This window comes from Acinonyx jubatus, chromosome B3 (genome assembly GCF_027475565.1).
Source record: "Acinonyx jubatus isolate Ajub_Pintada_27869175 chromosome B3, VMU_Ajub_asm_v1.0, whole genome shotgun sequence".
In the NCBI taxonomy this organism is placed as follows: domain Eukaryota; kingdom Metazoa; phylum Chordata; class Mammalia; order Carnivora; family Felidae; genus Acinonyx; species Acinonyx jubatus.
In genome coordinates, this window is record NC_069386.1 from 108636111 (window position 1) to 108650624 (window position 14514).

The 14514-nt window shown below is 43.7% G+C and overlaps 2 protein-coding genes across 6 annotated transcripts in view; both read left to right on the plus strand.

Annotated features, from left to right (window-relative positions):
* Positions 1–2804, plus strand: HSPA2 (heat shock protein family A (Hsp70) member 2). Of its 2 annotated transcripts, none has more exons than XM_027065902.2 (2): positions 1–18; positions 362–2804. In XM_027065902.2, the coding sequence occupies exon 2, from the start codon at positions 402–404 to the stop codon at positions 2316–2318; it is 1917 nt and encodes a 638-aa protein (XP_026921703.1). In that variant the 5' UTR covers positions 1–18; positions 362–401; the 3' UTR covers positions 2319–2804. The 2 variants fall into 2 exon arrangements, with proteins under 2 accessions (XP_026921703.1, XP_026921702.1); XM_027065901.2 differs by lacking the exon at positions 1–18 and adding an exon at positions 86–227.
* A 5087-nt stretch (positions 2805–7891) lies between these two features.
* Positions 7892–14514, plus strand: part of PPP1R36 (protein phosphatase 1 regulatory subunit 36) — a 39502-nt gene continuing 32879 nt past the window's right edge. Inside the window, exons 1-2 of one of the 4 annotated variants that reach the window (XM_027065915.2) lie at positions 7892–8187; positions 9013–9077. In XM_027065915.2, the coding sequence (XP_026921716.2) occupies positions 8113–8187; positions 9013–9077 (140 nt within the window). In that variant the 5' untranslated portion in view covers positions 7892–8112. The remainder of the gene's footprint in view (positions 8188–9012; positions 9078–14514) is intronic. The other 3 variants (XM_053224552.1, XM_027065916.2, XM_053224551.1) reach the window with 3 other exon arrangements.

Here is a 14514-nt window from a genome sequence, read left to right on the forward strand (position 1 = left end):
GGCGCGAGCCTAACGCTAGTAAGCTGGTGGCTGCGCGCGTGGAAGGGCGGCTGGAGGCCGCTGGGGAGACCCGGTGGGGGGGCTTCATTTGCATAACGGCCGCCCCCGCCTCTGAGCGCCGGCCGGGGTCCCGCCCCTCACCCAACTAGAAATCTGTTGGGCTACGGGCGGGTCACTCCGACCTAGGCGAGCCTGTGGCGGGCGGTCCTGGGAGCGGATTGGCTCCGGTAGTTTCCAGAAGGCGGCAGGGAGGCGGCTATAAGAGCAGGGAGCCGAGCAAGGGGAGTGGGAGACGGTGTCTGCGCTCGCGGTGTCTAGTGCGAGGCGACCGTTAGTTGACGCCGCAGGTTTTCTGTCCTAGGTGTTGTCGCCTAACGTCGCTTGCCTATCTTTCAGTCAGGATGTCTGCCCGCGGCCCGGCTATCGGCATCGACCTGGGCACCACCTACTCGTGCGTGGGGGTCTTCCAACATGGCAAGGTGGAGATCATCGCCAACGACCAGGGCAACCGCACCACCCCCAGCTACGTGGCCTTCACCGACACCGAGCGCCTCATCGGCGACGCCGCCAAGAACCAGGTGGCCATGAATCCCACCAACACCATCTTCGACGCCAAGAGGCTGATCGGACGGAAGTTCGAGGACTCCACGGTGCAGTCGGACATGAAACATTGGCCGTTCAGGGTGGTGAGCGAGGGAGGAAAGCCCAAAGTGCAGGTGGAGTACAAGGGAGAGATCAAGACCTTCTTCCCGGAGGAGATCTCCTCCATGGTCCTCACTAAGATGAAGGAGATCGCCGAAGCCTACCTGGGAGGCAAGGTGCAGAGCGCGGTCATCACGGTCCCGGCCTATTTCAATGACTCGCAGCGCCAGGCCACCAAGGACGCGGGCACCATTACGGGCCTCAACGTGCTGCGCATCATTAACGAGCCCACCGCGGCGGCCATTGCCTACGGCCTGGACAAGAAGGGCTGCGCCGGCGGCGAGAAGAACGTGCTCATCTTTGACCTGGGCGGCGGCACTTTCGACGTGTCCATCCTGACCATCGAGGACGGCATCTTCGAAGTGAAGTCCACGGCCGGCGACACCCACCTGGGCGGCGAGGACTTCGACAACCGCATGGTGAGCCACCTGGCGGAGGAGTTCAAGCGCAAGCACAAGAAGGACATTGGGCCCAACAAGCGCGCTGTGCGGCGGCTGCGTACCGCCTGCGAGCGCGCCAAGCGCACCTTGAGCTCGTCTACGCAGGCGAGCATTGAGATCGACTCGCTGTACGAGGGCGTGGACTTCTACACGTCCATCACCCGCGCCCGCTTCGAGGAGCTCAACGCTGATCTGTTCCGCGGAACCCTGGAGCCGGTGGAGAAGGCGCTGCGTGACGCCAAGCTAGACAAAGGCCAGATCCAGGAGATCGTGCTGGTGGGCGGCTCCACCCGCATCCCCAAGATCCAGAAGCTGCTGCAGGATTTCTTCAACGGCAAGGAGCTGAACAAGAGCATCAACCCCGACGAGGCGGTGGCCTACGGGGCCGCGGTGCAGGCGGCCATTCTCATCGGGGACAAGTCAGAGAACGTGCAGGACCTTCTGCTGCTCGACGTGACCCCGTTGTCGCTGGGCATTGAGACGGCTGGCGGCGTCATGACCCCGCTCATCAAGAGAAACACCACGATCCCTACCAAGCAGACGCAGACCTTCACCACCTACTCTGACAACCAAAGCAGCGTGCTGGTGCAGGTGTACGAGGGCGAACGGGCCATGACCAAGGACAATAACCTGCTGGGCAAGTTCGACCTGACCGGGATTCCCCCCGCGCCCCGCGGGGTCCCCCAGATCGAGGTAACCTTCGACATCGACGCCAACGGCATCCTCAACGTCACCGCCGCTGATAAGAGCACCGGTAAAGAAAACAAAATCACCATTACCAACGACAAGGGTCGTCTGAGCAAGGACGACATTGACCGGATGGTGCAGGAAGCGGAGCGGTACAAGTCGGAAGATGAGGCCAATCGTGACCGGGTCGCCGCCAAAAATGCGGTAGAGTCCTATACCTACAACATCAAGCAGACGGTGGAAGACGAGAAACTGAGGGGCAAGATTAGCGAGCAGGACAAAAACAAGATCCTCGACAAGTGCCAGGAGGTGATCAACTGGCTCGACCGAAACCAGATGGCGGAGAAAGAGGAGTATGAACACAAGCAGAAAGAGCTCGAAAGAGTGTGCAACCCCATCATCAGCAAACTTTACCAAGGCGGTCCTGGCGGCGGCAGCGGCGGCGGTTCTGGAGCCTCCGGGGGACCGACCATCGAGGAAGTGGACTAAGCTTGCACTCGAGTCAGCGTAAACCTCTTTTCCTTTCTCTTTTTTTTCTTCTGTTTTTCCCCCCCCCCCTTTGAAATGCCTTTGTGCCAAGTCTGAGGTCTGTTGCTGGAAGTCTTTAGCCCGTGTATGCATATAAAAGGAAGGGTGCAACAACTTAGTTTAATTATAAAAGGTTAGTTCTACAGTTTGATTTTTAAAACCATTATTTGAGGTTTCTCTTTAACGCATTTTGGGTGTTTGCTGACTTGAGCATTTTTGAGTAGCTTAGTTTGTGCATGGAGATTTATTTGAAATGAGAAACCTGAAGTTTGCACACAAGTTCTGTGGAAGCTTGGTAACAATAAAACATATAGAAGCTTGAATTGTTTATTTTTATGTACTACTTTAAGATTAAAATGAACGTTTAGTAACGTTAAGGACAGGCATACTTTTTGCAAACAAATGCATAAATACAAATTTAAAGTAAAGCTGAAATTGATGTCAAAATTACTGTCTTGGAGTTTTTACTTTTCCCTTCTTACAGTTTTAAACATGTTGGTCTTTAGGAGATTAGTATGAGGTGAAGTGTGTCTAAGTCAGTCTTGTCTAATTCTTAGATGAGATTCCTGCTTTGAATTACAAATAATTTAAGAGGAGAAGATCTGGGTAAACTTTCTCCCTCCTTTAAATAAAGAAACCAGACAGGTCTGGTATACCCAGTGTACCCAGACTCCTTAGGCTTGGCTTAAGTGTTCAAGTAAAAATCCACCGGACTATTCCAGCAGAATACAAACTATATTCTGGGGTTAAGTATAAAGTAAACACTGGGGCAGGAGTTGTCCTCGGACAATAGCCTTAGTATGGAACAAGTTGCTTTTTGTGCATGCAGGTGCCTGAAACAAGAGCCAGCAGAGCAAACTTCAAAGCCACTTAATATTAGAGTCCAATGTAGTCAAACTTGTTTTTAACTTTAATTTTCTAGTGAAACAGCTTAACCTGTGAGCTAATAAGGCTGTGTTTTCAATAGTTACCATTACCTGGGGGATAGAGGGAGATAAAGATTTTTTTTTTTTTCTGATTTGAGAATCCTAATGCTTTTGCAATACCTGCCTTAACTCACTAGAATAGAGTTCTTTTCTAAAAGAGAAAAGTGCAAGGTAGTCCTGTGTTTTGTTAATACACAACATACCCATTTTCTCATATATTTGATTTGAGATTGTTACAGATAAAAATATTGTAACCCTTTGGGATCCACTATCCTGGGCTTAAGCTTTAAAATCCACATCCGTAGGAGAAGGGGATTCATGTTTGTATTTTTTAGCGGAATGACACTTCTGCTTTGTTCTGATTTATTCTCTTTAAGGGGAACTTGGGAAACATTCAGTAAATCTGATTGGAAAACAGTTAACCTAATGTGTTCATCACATATAGACACTTCGATATCTCTTTTCAAGTGATGTAGATTTGCTCCATGTTGTTCATAAGATAACAGTGAATTATAGAAGCTACGTTTTTAGTAGTGGACCCTTCTGTATCATGTAGAGAGATTAATATTTTAAATAATATAAAAACAGAGAACAAATTAGCCTAAAAATGTTGAGCTTTACAATAAGCCTGACCTACAAGAGCTGACTCGTATGTACATTAAGTTTTATTTTTTAATTTTTTAAGCAAAGTCATTTGAGTGGATGGGAGTGAAATAAAAAGGCAATATTGAAATTGTCTCAAAATAAACTTAAAAAATATTTAAGGAAATTGCTCTTTACACTGAAAAGCTGGTAACTCAGGTATTTTAATGCTAATGCCACATTGGTGGAAAGTTTTCAGCAAGGAGGCATTAAGAGTGTTTAATTAACTACAGATAGCATCACATAAATATTTGACAAATTACCTTAGTACTAACAGAATCAGGTGAATACTAGCATTAGAGTGATGTTTAACATGAATTTTTTCCAACATAATGCTCATTCTATTAACTTTTTCTTAGTCCTTTATTTGTTGAAAGCACTTATCCCTTGCTCTAACTTCAAAATATAATGGAATCTTTCTGCAAGTGCAACAGGGCAATTTGGTAATAGTATGTTTCATTTTAGACCTTTCTTTAGAAATTAGTTTCTAAAGTATCAGAGAAAATGACCAATGGTAGTCTCTTTGACTATCCTATGGCGTGGCCTCTGGTAACTTGCCATAACACAAATATCAGTATGCAGATACTGCATTTTCTGTTATTCTGAAAAGTAATTTGCAAAACACCCAGCCTTCTTGAGTGTTTTTAATTTTGTCTTCTCGAATTTATCTAGATCTGAATATTGCAAAGATAAAGGCACCAAACTAGCCATTCAGTGTTTCCATGGGTCATTTGAAACCGGTAACTGGATAACTCCTGGGAACTCCTTAGCAGATGTTAGATCAGCCATAGTCAAATGACAATGGAAAAAGTACTTGCTGTTGAATGAGGATAAATTACAGTTTAAGGAATAATTAGCATCACTTGAACTTGAAAGTAGTGTTACACTAGGGACTAGTCATGTCTAAGGCTAATGCAGTACATACAGAATGCTAAGGGATTAAAAACATTTCTCAGATGGGCACTTAAATCCTTACCTGAATGTCTGACTAATATAGTTCCTGTTTTGAGGCAGTAAGTCTAAACACCTGTCAAAATAAGACCTAGCAGGTTGTTTACAGGATTTGAGACCCAGAAATTTCAAAACAAGCTTACTCTAAATTTTTTATTGCATTAGTTTGATGTGTATAGTGGTCATTAATGGTTGTTCATGAGGAGATTTTTTTTTTAAGTTTATTTTTGAGGAGGGGTGGAGGGGCAGAGAGAAAGAATTCCAAGTAGGCTCCATGCTCAGCACAAAGCTTGAGGAGAGGCTGGATCCCACGACCGACCACGAGATGAAAACCCTGAGATCACAACCTGAGCTGAAATCAAGAGCTGGATGCTTAACCAACTGAGCCACCCAGGCACCCTCATGAGGAGGTATTAATGCTGCTCACATCTTTAAACTTAGCATGCATAATAGGATATTTAATGTATCACCTGTATGATCTATCAGGGAGACTTAATGAGAATTTCTTTATCCTATGAATTGAATGTAGTTTATAATGTGCTGTGAGGCATGTTCCCCTTGCTTTTGAACACTGGAATTAAAGTTTTAAAGAATCTCAAATCCATACATCACAAGACAATTGCTAAGGCAATATGTATGTTTAGGTTAAGGAACAACAACCTAAACAACCTAGTTTAGGTTAGGTTAAGGAATATTCAATTGCTTCTGTATAATGTCTAAATAGAAATGAGAAAATGGTTTTGAAGGGTTATCCTTAAGCATTAAAATTAGATACAGAAAAGTTGATACATTCCTTAAAAATTATGGATCTTAGAAAAAGAGCCCAATATTTATTCTTGAGATAGCTCTCGGAATACTTCAGGGTATATGCATTTCTGAGATTTAATAGGGTGATGTTTAGTGTTGAAATGTCTTTCCCTTAGAACAAATTAAGAAGCCATAGGTTCTTTTCCTCTTTCAGTTTAGGTTGTTTGTGAATTGAAGATTGAGGAAATAAGCAACCAAAAATGGAGTTGATCTTCAAATACTGGAATTGCTATTTTCTTACATGTTAGTTTTTATTTAATGTTTATTTTTGAGAGCGAGCATGCGAGCACAAGTGGAAGAGGGGCAGAAAGAGAGAGACAGAATCTGAAGCAGTCTCCAGGCTCTGAGCTGTCAGTGCAGAGCCCAAGGCGGAGCTCAAACAAACTGTGAGATCATGACCTCAGCTGCAGCTGGATGCTTAACCAACTGAGCCACCCAGGTGTCCCAAAAATCTTTTTTTTTTTTTTTTTTTTTTTTTTTTTAGAGGAAGGGAGAGGGGCAGAAGAAGAGAGGGAGAATCCTAAGCAGGCTCCATACTCAGTGCAGAGCCCAAATTGGGGCTCGATCCCACGACCCTAGGATCAAGACCTGAGCTGAAATCAAGAGTCTGTTGCTCAACTGACTGAGCCATCCAGGCACCCCTCACATGTTAGTTTTTAAAGGTAGAATTATAATACTTTGAAAATCTCTCCATTATGACTTTTTCATACATAAGCATACATTATATTCAGTCTTTGGCCTACAATCTGCGATCAGCAATTTAGTTCTATCTTACATGCTCTTAGTTACATGACCTTGGGAAGTTTCTCTTCACTAGGCAAACAAAACAAAACAAAACAATTTCCCTCACAGGACACTTGAAACTTAAATATTTAGAATACTACCGTTATCCCTACTTTATAACATCATGAATTTTTTTTTAAAGGGAAAACTTTTTGTCCTGTTACTTTTATGTAGATCATTGGAGTTCTCAACTCTTATTTTTTACCTTAATTTTGTACATTAGCTTGAAGTTAATCTATAGTGAAGTATAAAAGGTCTTTGGTTTTCCGTTTGCATTTCTTCATTCACTGGGATAAACTGAAGAGGTTGACTGAAGTGTGGTCTTCCTGATAATGGTTGTGAGGTGAATGGATTCCACCCAGAGTCCTTGGTGTTTCTCAGACCTCTGTGGAGCTTCAGCTCATTTCTCCCTGTCCTCCCCACCCCAAGTGATATACATTGTTAGATGAAAAACTCTTGGTGACTGGGATTTTCTTACTCCTATTTCAAGTGAGCCATTCACCATGTATAATAGGCCAGTCCTGAGGCCACAGCCTCAAAGCCCCACTGCCAGTGGATAGGTGGGTTTCCATATAATCTGAACAGCAGTGGACTGGAGTAGAACATGAATCTAGCTGATTACAGTTTTATGCCACCGGAACCAGTGATTATGTGTTATCAAGTAGACTGGGAGAGCGAGGTAAGGGGAAGCAGTGGGATGGCTGCTGCCATACGTTTTAAATTTATGGGAGTAAAGTTACCAACTATTTACTGAGGAGCTCTTAACCGTATTAGGCTACGGGGATAAAACAAAGGCAGAATATATTAGGCATTCTCAATAATGTAGTGATATCTAGCATTGCTTACATCAGTGTTGGAAGGGAAAAAAAAATACCAACGTCTGCGTATTTACTCGGTTGCAAGAAGGAATTAGAAGACACATGATTTGAAAAGTGAAAAGCAGACACGTAAAAATGTTATTGAATACTCATGGACACGAAGCAAGTTTTCTTAGAGCAACACTAATTTTGAGTTCGGAAGGGCGGTGCCTTATACACATTCCTCCTTAAAAATCCTAATTCCTGATTTGGGTATCTTCGGACAGAGGTTCAGCGTTGCCTTGCCCTGGGTCAACACATCTAGTTATGCAGTAGAACCAAGTTAAGAAACCTGATTTCCACGCATCCTTCCCTGAACCTCCCCCACACCCCCATCGACTTAATCTCAACCTGGATTTGAAATTTAGTGCTAGTAAATTTAGTGCTAGTAAATCGGGACAAAGGGATCTTCCCTATGAAACTGGATCTTGGTATTCCAATTACGAACGAAGACAATTCAGTGCTTTGCCTCACAGCTGGAAGGCCAGGTAGAATCGACCCCTGCAGAAATAACCCCTAGGCAGCTACACCACGGATACGCCAAAAAGGCGCCACGGCAAAGGTAGAAAGTAGACGGAGCCCCGCGAGGGCCGTACCGGGCGGAGGCGCCTCCCGCACCGCGTGCGCAGCCTCGCAGCGCCGCGGCCCCTCTGCCCGCCCGCTGCGTCCGCTGAGCCCGCGGCGGAAGCAGGGTCCCCGCCCCCCTCCGCCCTCCGCCCTGCGGCCACGGTTGCCCAGCGCGAGCGCGCAGTTGCCTGGGCGACAGTGAGGGGCTGGCTGGGAGAGGCCATGCATCAGGTGACGGTGCCGGAGCTTTATTCCCGGAGGAAGCGGACAGAGGGACAGGGGGCTTCCTCGCCGGAGGTAAGCGCAGCCTTCCTTGGTCGCCCCCACTCCCGAGGCAGGGGCAGGCCGGCCCTGCCGCCTCCTCCCGGCCCTCAGCTCCCGGGGCGCCCTCCACCCCGACTCAGCTCCGGCCGAGCGGCACTCAGAGATGTGGGCAGCTGTGCCTACGAAACCCAAACTATGGAGGTGTACTCGGCCAAAGGGCAGAATTGAATCCTGGCTCCTCACCGGGATATTTAGATGTTTATGAAAGTTCCACCTCACCACCTCTAATTTGTTGGTTGCAAAAGAAATAGCCTTCCTGCGCAGGAAGCTGTCCTGCTGGGGGTGGGGGGGGGGGTGGCGGGGGGTGCGATCCGCGGGAAGAAAAGGCTGGTGGGTTGGAAGCTACCACTACTGAAAAAGTAAGCTGGTTCTTTGCCTACTTCCTCTGGGCGGGGTCGGTTCGAGCAGGCTCCCCTGCCTGTTATGAGTGTCTTAACTCCTCTGTTGAGGCTGCCCTGGGCATCAGTTTATTGTGGTCTGAGTCGCAGTTCATCGGTCAGTTGCTATGATGAGCCTTGAGACAGTAGTGCAGGCTAAGTGAAGTTTCCTTTCTTTCCTTCCTTTTCCTCCTCTTTCCCTTATTTCTCTCTTCCTTCTTTTCTACCGAAACTACATCTGAAAACAAGATGGGTAAAATCCTGGCTTCAAGGTAAAAACAAACCAACCCCACAACACTTGAAGATACTACATCTTTATTGAATAAAGAGCGGCTAGTGGGAATTGTTAAAAGCTCATTATGCCATGTGTATTGTAAATTGAGTTTTTAATTATATTTGCTGCAATCATTTCATTTTACAGCAATTGGGATTACGATTAGGGATGTGGTACTGGAAAGATGAAACCAGAACTCTTGAATTCAGAAGGTAAATTTTATTAAAACTTTATTGTAGCTTTTATAAAAATTGCATGTGCCCGGAGTAAAAAAAAAAAAAAAAAATTCAAGCAATACAGAAGAATATAATGAGCAAAATAAATACCTGCTGAAATCCAACCATCTAGAGAAAACCATTTTGGTGAGCAGCCGTCCAGATATCATTTTCTGATAACATTTATCAGCTGCTTCCTATGGACCAGGCACTGTGCTAATCAATTTGCCAACCGTTTCAAAAAGCTGCATGTTCATCCAGTTTTACAGATGAAGAAACTGAAGTCAAAGGGTTAAGCAATTGGAGGAAAACTGAGTGACTTGGCCAAATCACACAGCTCACAGGTGACTAAGATGATTGAAATCTAGGTCTGTTTGGCTCAGGGTACATACTCTTAACTGCTTTATAAAATTGCCTCTTTGAGTTATAGAAATGTAATTGTACATTAATGGGACCGTATTATACTTGCTGCGCAATAGACAGCCAATTCTACAAGGTAAAATTATTAAATTAGAAAAAACTGGTTTTAATCTCCATTGAGAAAATACTGGCTCTATTAAGTGCATCACTAAACTAATAATACTAGCCACTGTCTGCCGTGCTGTGTGCCTATTATGTGCCCGACATTTGTATGTTTTCTGATTCTTAAACAGCCATGGAAAGTGAGCATTATTATTATCTCCATCTTAGAGGTGAAGAAATAAGGCTCAGGAGACTGAGCAATTGAACCAAAGTCCTACAGCCAGTAAGTAGCAAAACTGACATTTTGAACCACAGTTTGTCTGATGCCGGAGCCCTTCCCGCCATAGACAGTGTCTCCCTCCTTTAGACTGTAAGCCCCTCAGTGGCAGGAACTGTCTTACTCATCTTTGTGTCCCTTGAAGGAGCTGTCTGTAGAACTCCACAGAGTAGGCCCTCACCAGATGTTTATTGAATATTTCAATACACCAACTAGATTCAAGTAGAGGAAGGCTAGAGGCAGGGGACCAGTTTAAAAGCTAGCTGTGGGAGGTTTACAGATAGCTGCCCAGGTACGAAACCATGAGTCGGCACGAAGTCCACGTTAGGAGGAATAGAGAGAAGGGTACAGGACTAAGAAATACTTAAGAGGTGGCACTGACAGGATTTTGGATAGAATGGATAAGATGTGAAGGGAGAGGGAGAGGAGGTGCTTAGGCTGACTCCCAGTGTCTCTCTTGGGTGATGGGGTGGCTGCGATTGCCCTTCTCCTGTATGCAGAATAACAGACAAAACTGTGATGTGCCTGAGGTTACTATGACACGTTCACATGCACATGTCTCTTAGGCTGTGGGACTAATGGGGCTGGAGGTCGGGAGAGGCTAAGCAGATGTAGTTTATAGTTACATCATAGGTAAAATGACATTTGATGACAATTAAACAATAATTTAAAAAATCAAATTTTACATTTTATAGAATGTTTGTTTCGGTATTGCTGAGTAGTTTGTCATTTCCAAAGTGGTGATCTCAGTTTTTTGTCTGCAATAGTGTCACAAAATTCTGTTGTCTAGCTCCCGAAATATCACACTCAGTGAGTGTGAGATAGACAGTGAGAAGGACAGAAAGAGCTTTGGGATTAGCCCGCCACGATAATGGAGTCAAAATACAAGTTAAATACATGTTACAACACCAGATAATGTGGGTAGAAATTTTAAGTGCCAAAATGTTCTTTTCTCAATCTTCATGTATATTTAAAGGCCATCTCAGTCCTCTCTTTTCTGATGAAGGTGGACCATACTTTTTACTTACTGACATTCTTTGTAAATGAAATTAATTTGCAGTATATTTCAAACTGATTTTCAGTGTGATTGGTAACTCCGATAACTAAAATCCTTGCAAGTCTGATTTTGCTAGTTTTTTTTTTTCTTACAGCGTTATTAAAATTTTTTTAGGTAAATGTAACATTTGAAACTTTTTGTATGGGAAGAGAGGTGCCTGGGTGGCTCAGTTGGTTAAGCATCTGACTGTTGATTTTGGCTCGGGTTGTAATCTCGTGGTTCATGGGCTTGAGCCCCATGTCACGCTCTGCTCTGACAGTATGGAGACTGCTTGGGATCCTCTCTCTCCCTCTCTCTCTGCCCCTTCCCTGCTTGCTCTCTCTGTCTCTCTCTCAAAATACCTAAATAAACACTAACAATTTTTTTTAACTTTTTATTAAAATGTTTATTTTTGAAAGAGAGCAGGACAGAGCAAGAGTGGGGGCAGAGGGCAGAGAGAGATGGAGACACATGACCCAAAGCAGGCTCCAGGCTCTGAGCTGTCAGCACAAAGCCCGACGTGGGGCTCAAACTCAAGAGGTGCGAGGTCATGACCTGAGCTGAAGTCCCACGCTCAGCCGACTGAGCCACCCAGGTGCCCCCAAAAAACTTTTTGTAATGGAAGATTTCAAGGATATACAAAAGTGTATAATGAACTCCAACATGCCCATGATGCAGCATGAACAGTCACCAAATTAAGATCCACTTCATATCATCCACACCCATCTACTCCACCTCTTGATTATTTATTTAAAAAAAAAATTTTTTTTTAACGTTTATTTATTTTTGAGACAGAGAGAGACAGAGCATGAATGGGGGAGGGTCACAGAGAGAGGGAGACACAGAATCTGAAACAGGCTCCAGGCTGTGAGTGGTCAGCACAGAGCCTGACGCGGGGCTCGAACCCACGGACCGTGAGATCATGACCTGAGCCGAAGTCGGACGCTTAACCAACCGAGCCACCCAGGCGCCCCACCTCTTGATTATTTTTAAGCAAATTGCAGACATCGTATCATTTCATCTATAAATATCTCAGTCTTTATCTCAAAAAATAAGCACTCTCTTAAAAAATAAACCTTACTATTTATGCATTTACAAATGGAAATGGTAATTTGTTTATATCATCATATATTCAATTTGCATTCAGGTATCTACTCTTCTCAACCTTTCAGTTCCTGGCTTCTTTCCTGAATGAGTGGCACTGGAAATCTTTTTTTTTTTTAATTAATTAATTAATTAATTTTTAAATTTACATCCAAGTTAGTTAGCATATATAGTACAACAAGGATTTCAGGAGTAGATTCCAGTGATTCATCCCCTAGGTATAACAGCCAGTGCTCATCCCAACAAGTGTCTTCCTTAATGCTCCTTACCCATTTAGCCTATCCCCCCTCCTACAACCCCTCCAGCAACCCTCTGTTCTCTATATTTAAGAGTCTCTTTTGCCTTGTCCCCCTCTCTGTTTTCATTTTATTTTTGCTTCCCTTCCCTTATGTTCATCTGTTTTGTATCTTAAAGTCCTCATATGAGTGAAGTCATGTGATATTTGTCTTTGACTGATTTCACTTAGCATAATACCCTCTAGTTCCATCCACATGGTTGCAAATGGCAAGAGTTCATTCTTTTTGATTGCTGAGTAATACTCCATCACACACACACACCCCACATCTTCTTTATCCATTCATACACCAATGGACATTTGGGCTCTTTCCATACTTTGGCTATTGTTGATAGTGCTGCCCTAAACGTTGGGGTGCATATGTCCTTTCAAAACAGCACACCTGTATCCCTTGGATAAATACCTAGTAGTGCAATTGCTGGGTTGTAAGGTAGTTCTATTTTTAATTTTTTGAGGAACCACCATACTGTTTTCCAGAGTGGCTGCACCAGCTTGCATTCCCACCAGCTGTGCAAAAGAGATCCTCTTTCTCCGTATCCTCACCAACATCTGTTGTTGCCTGAGTTGTTAATGTTAGCCATTCTGACAGGTGTGAGGTGGTATCTCATTGTGGTTTTGATTTGTATTTCCCTGATGATGAGTGATGTTGAGCATTTTTTCATATGTCGGTTGGCCATCTGGATGTCTTTGGAGAAGTGTCTATTCATGTCTTTTGTCCATTTCTTCACTAGATTATTTGTTTTTTGGGTGTTGATTTTGATAAGTTCTCTATAGATTTTGGATCCTAACCCTTTTTCTGATGCGTCCTTTGCAAATATCTTCTCCAATTCCGTTGGTTGCCTTTTACTTTTGCTGATTGTTTCCTTCTCTGTGCGGAAGCTTATTTTGATGAGGTCCCAATTGTTCATTTTTCCTTTGGTTTCTCTAGCAACATGGAGATGTGTTGAGTAAGAAGTTGCTGCAGCTGAGGTCAAAGAGGTTTTTGCCTGCTTTCTCCTCTAGGATTTTGATGGCTTCCTGTCTTACGTTTAGGTCTTTCATCCATTTTGAGTTTATTTTTGTGTATGGTGTAAGAAAGTGGTCCAGGTTCATTTTTCTGCATGTTGCTGTCCAGTTTTCCCAGCATCATTTGGGGAAGAGACTGTCTTTATTCCATTGGATATTCTTTCCTGCTTTGTCAAAGGTTAGTTGGCCATACGTTTGTGGGTCCATTTCTGGGTTCTCTATTTTGTTCCATTGATCTGAGTGTCTGTTTTTGTGCAAGTACCATCCTGTCTTGAGGATTACAGCTTTGTAATACAGCTTGAAGTCCGGGATTGTGATGCCTCCAGCTTTCGTTTTCTTTTTCAGGATTGCTTTAGCTATTCAGGGTCTTTTGTGGTTCCATACAAATTTAGGATTGTTTGTTCATTGAATATGTAGATTGCTTTGGGTAGTATTGACATTTTAACAATATTTGTTCTTCCAATCCAGGAGCATGGAATATTTTTTCTTTTTTTTTTTTTTTTTTTTTTTTTGTGTTGTCTTCAGTTTTTTCATAAACTTTCCGTAGTGGTTTTTGTTTTGTTTTGTTGTTTTTTTTTTTTGTCCATAGTTTTCAATGTATAGATTTTTCACCTCTTTGGGTAAGTTTGTTCCTAGGTATTTTATGGTTTTTGGTGCAATTATAAATGGGATTGATTCCTTGATTTCTCTTTCTGTTGCTTCATTATTGGTGTATAGGAATGCAACTGATTTCTGTGTATTGATTTTATATCCTGGGACTTTGCTGAATTCATGGATCAGTTCTAATAGTTTTTGGTGGAATCTTTTGGGTTTTTCCATATAGAGTATCATGTCATCTGTGAAGAGTGAAAGTGTGACTTCCTCCTGTGGCATTGGAAATCTTACCCTTCAGAGAAGACCTTGCTCTCTCTGTGTCACTGGCAATACCCCGAGAGGGATAACTGTATCAGAATAAAACAGGATATCCATAACCTCCACACAAGAAATGGACGCACAGTAATGGGTAGGGAAAGGATGGTCATTATTTCTTTTTTCTTTTTATTTTTTTTGAGAGAGAGAGAGAGCGCGCAAATGCATGCGTAGGGGTGGGGGTGGTAGAGGGAGAGAGAAGGAAATCTTAAGCAGGACTTGATCCCACAGCTCTGGAATCATGACTTGAGCTGAAATCAAGAGAGGGATGCTCAACTGACTGAGCCACCCAGGTGCCCTAGGCATTATTTCTTAATAGGCAGTTAAGGAAGAGACCTCAAAGAGT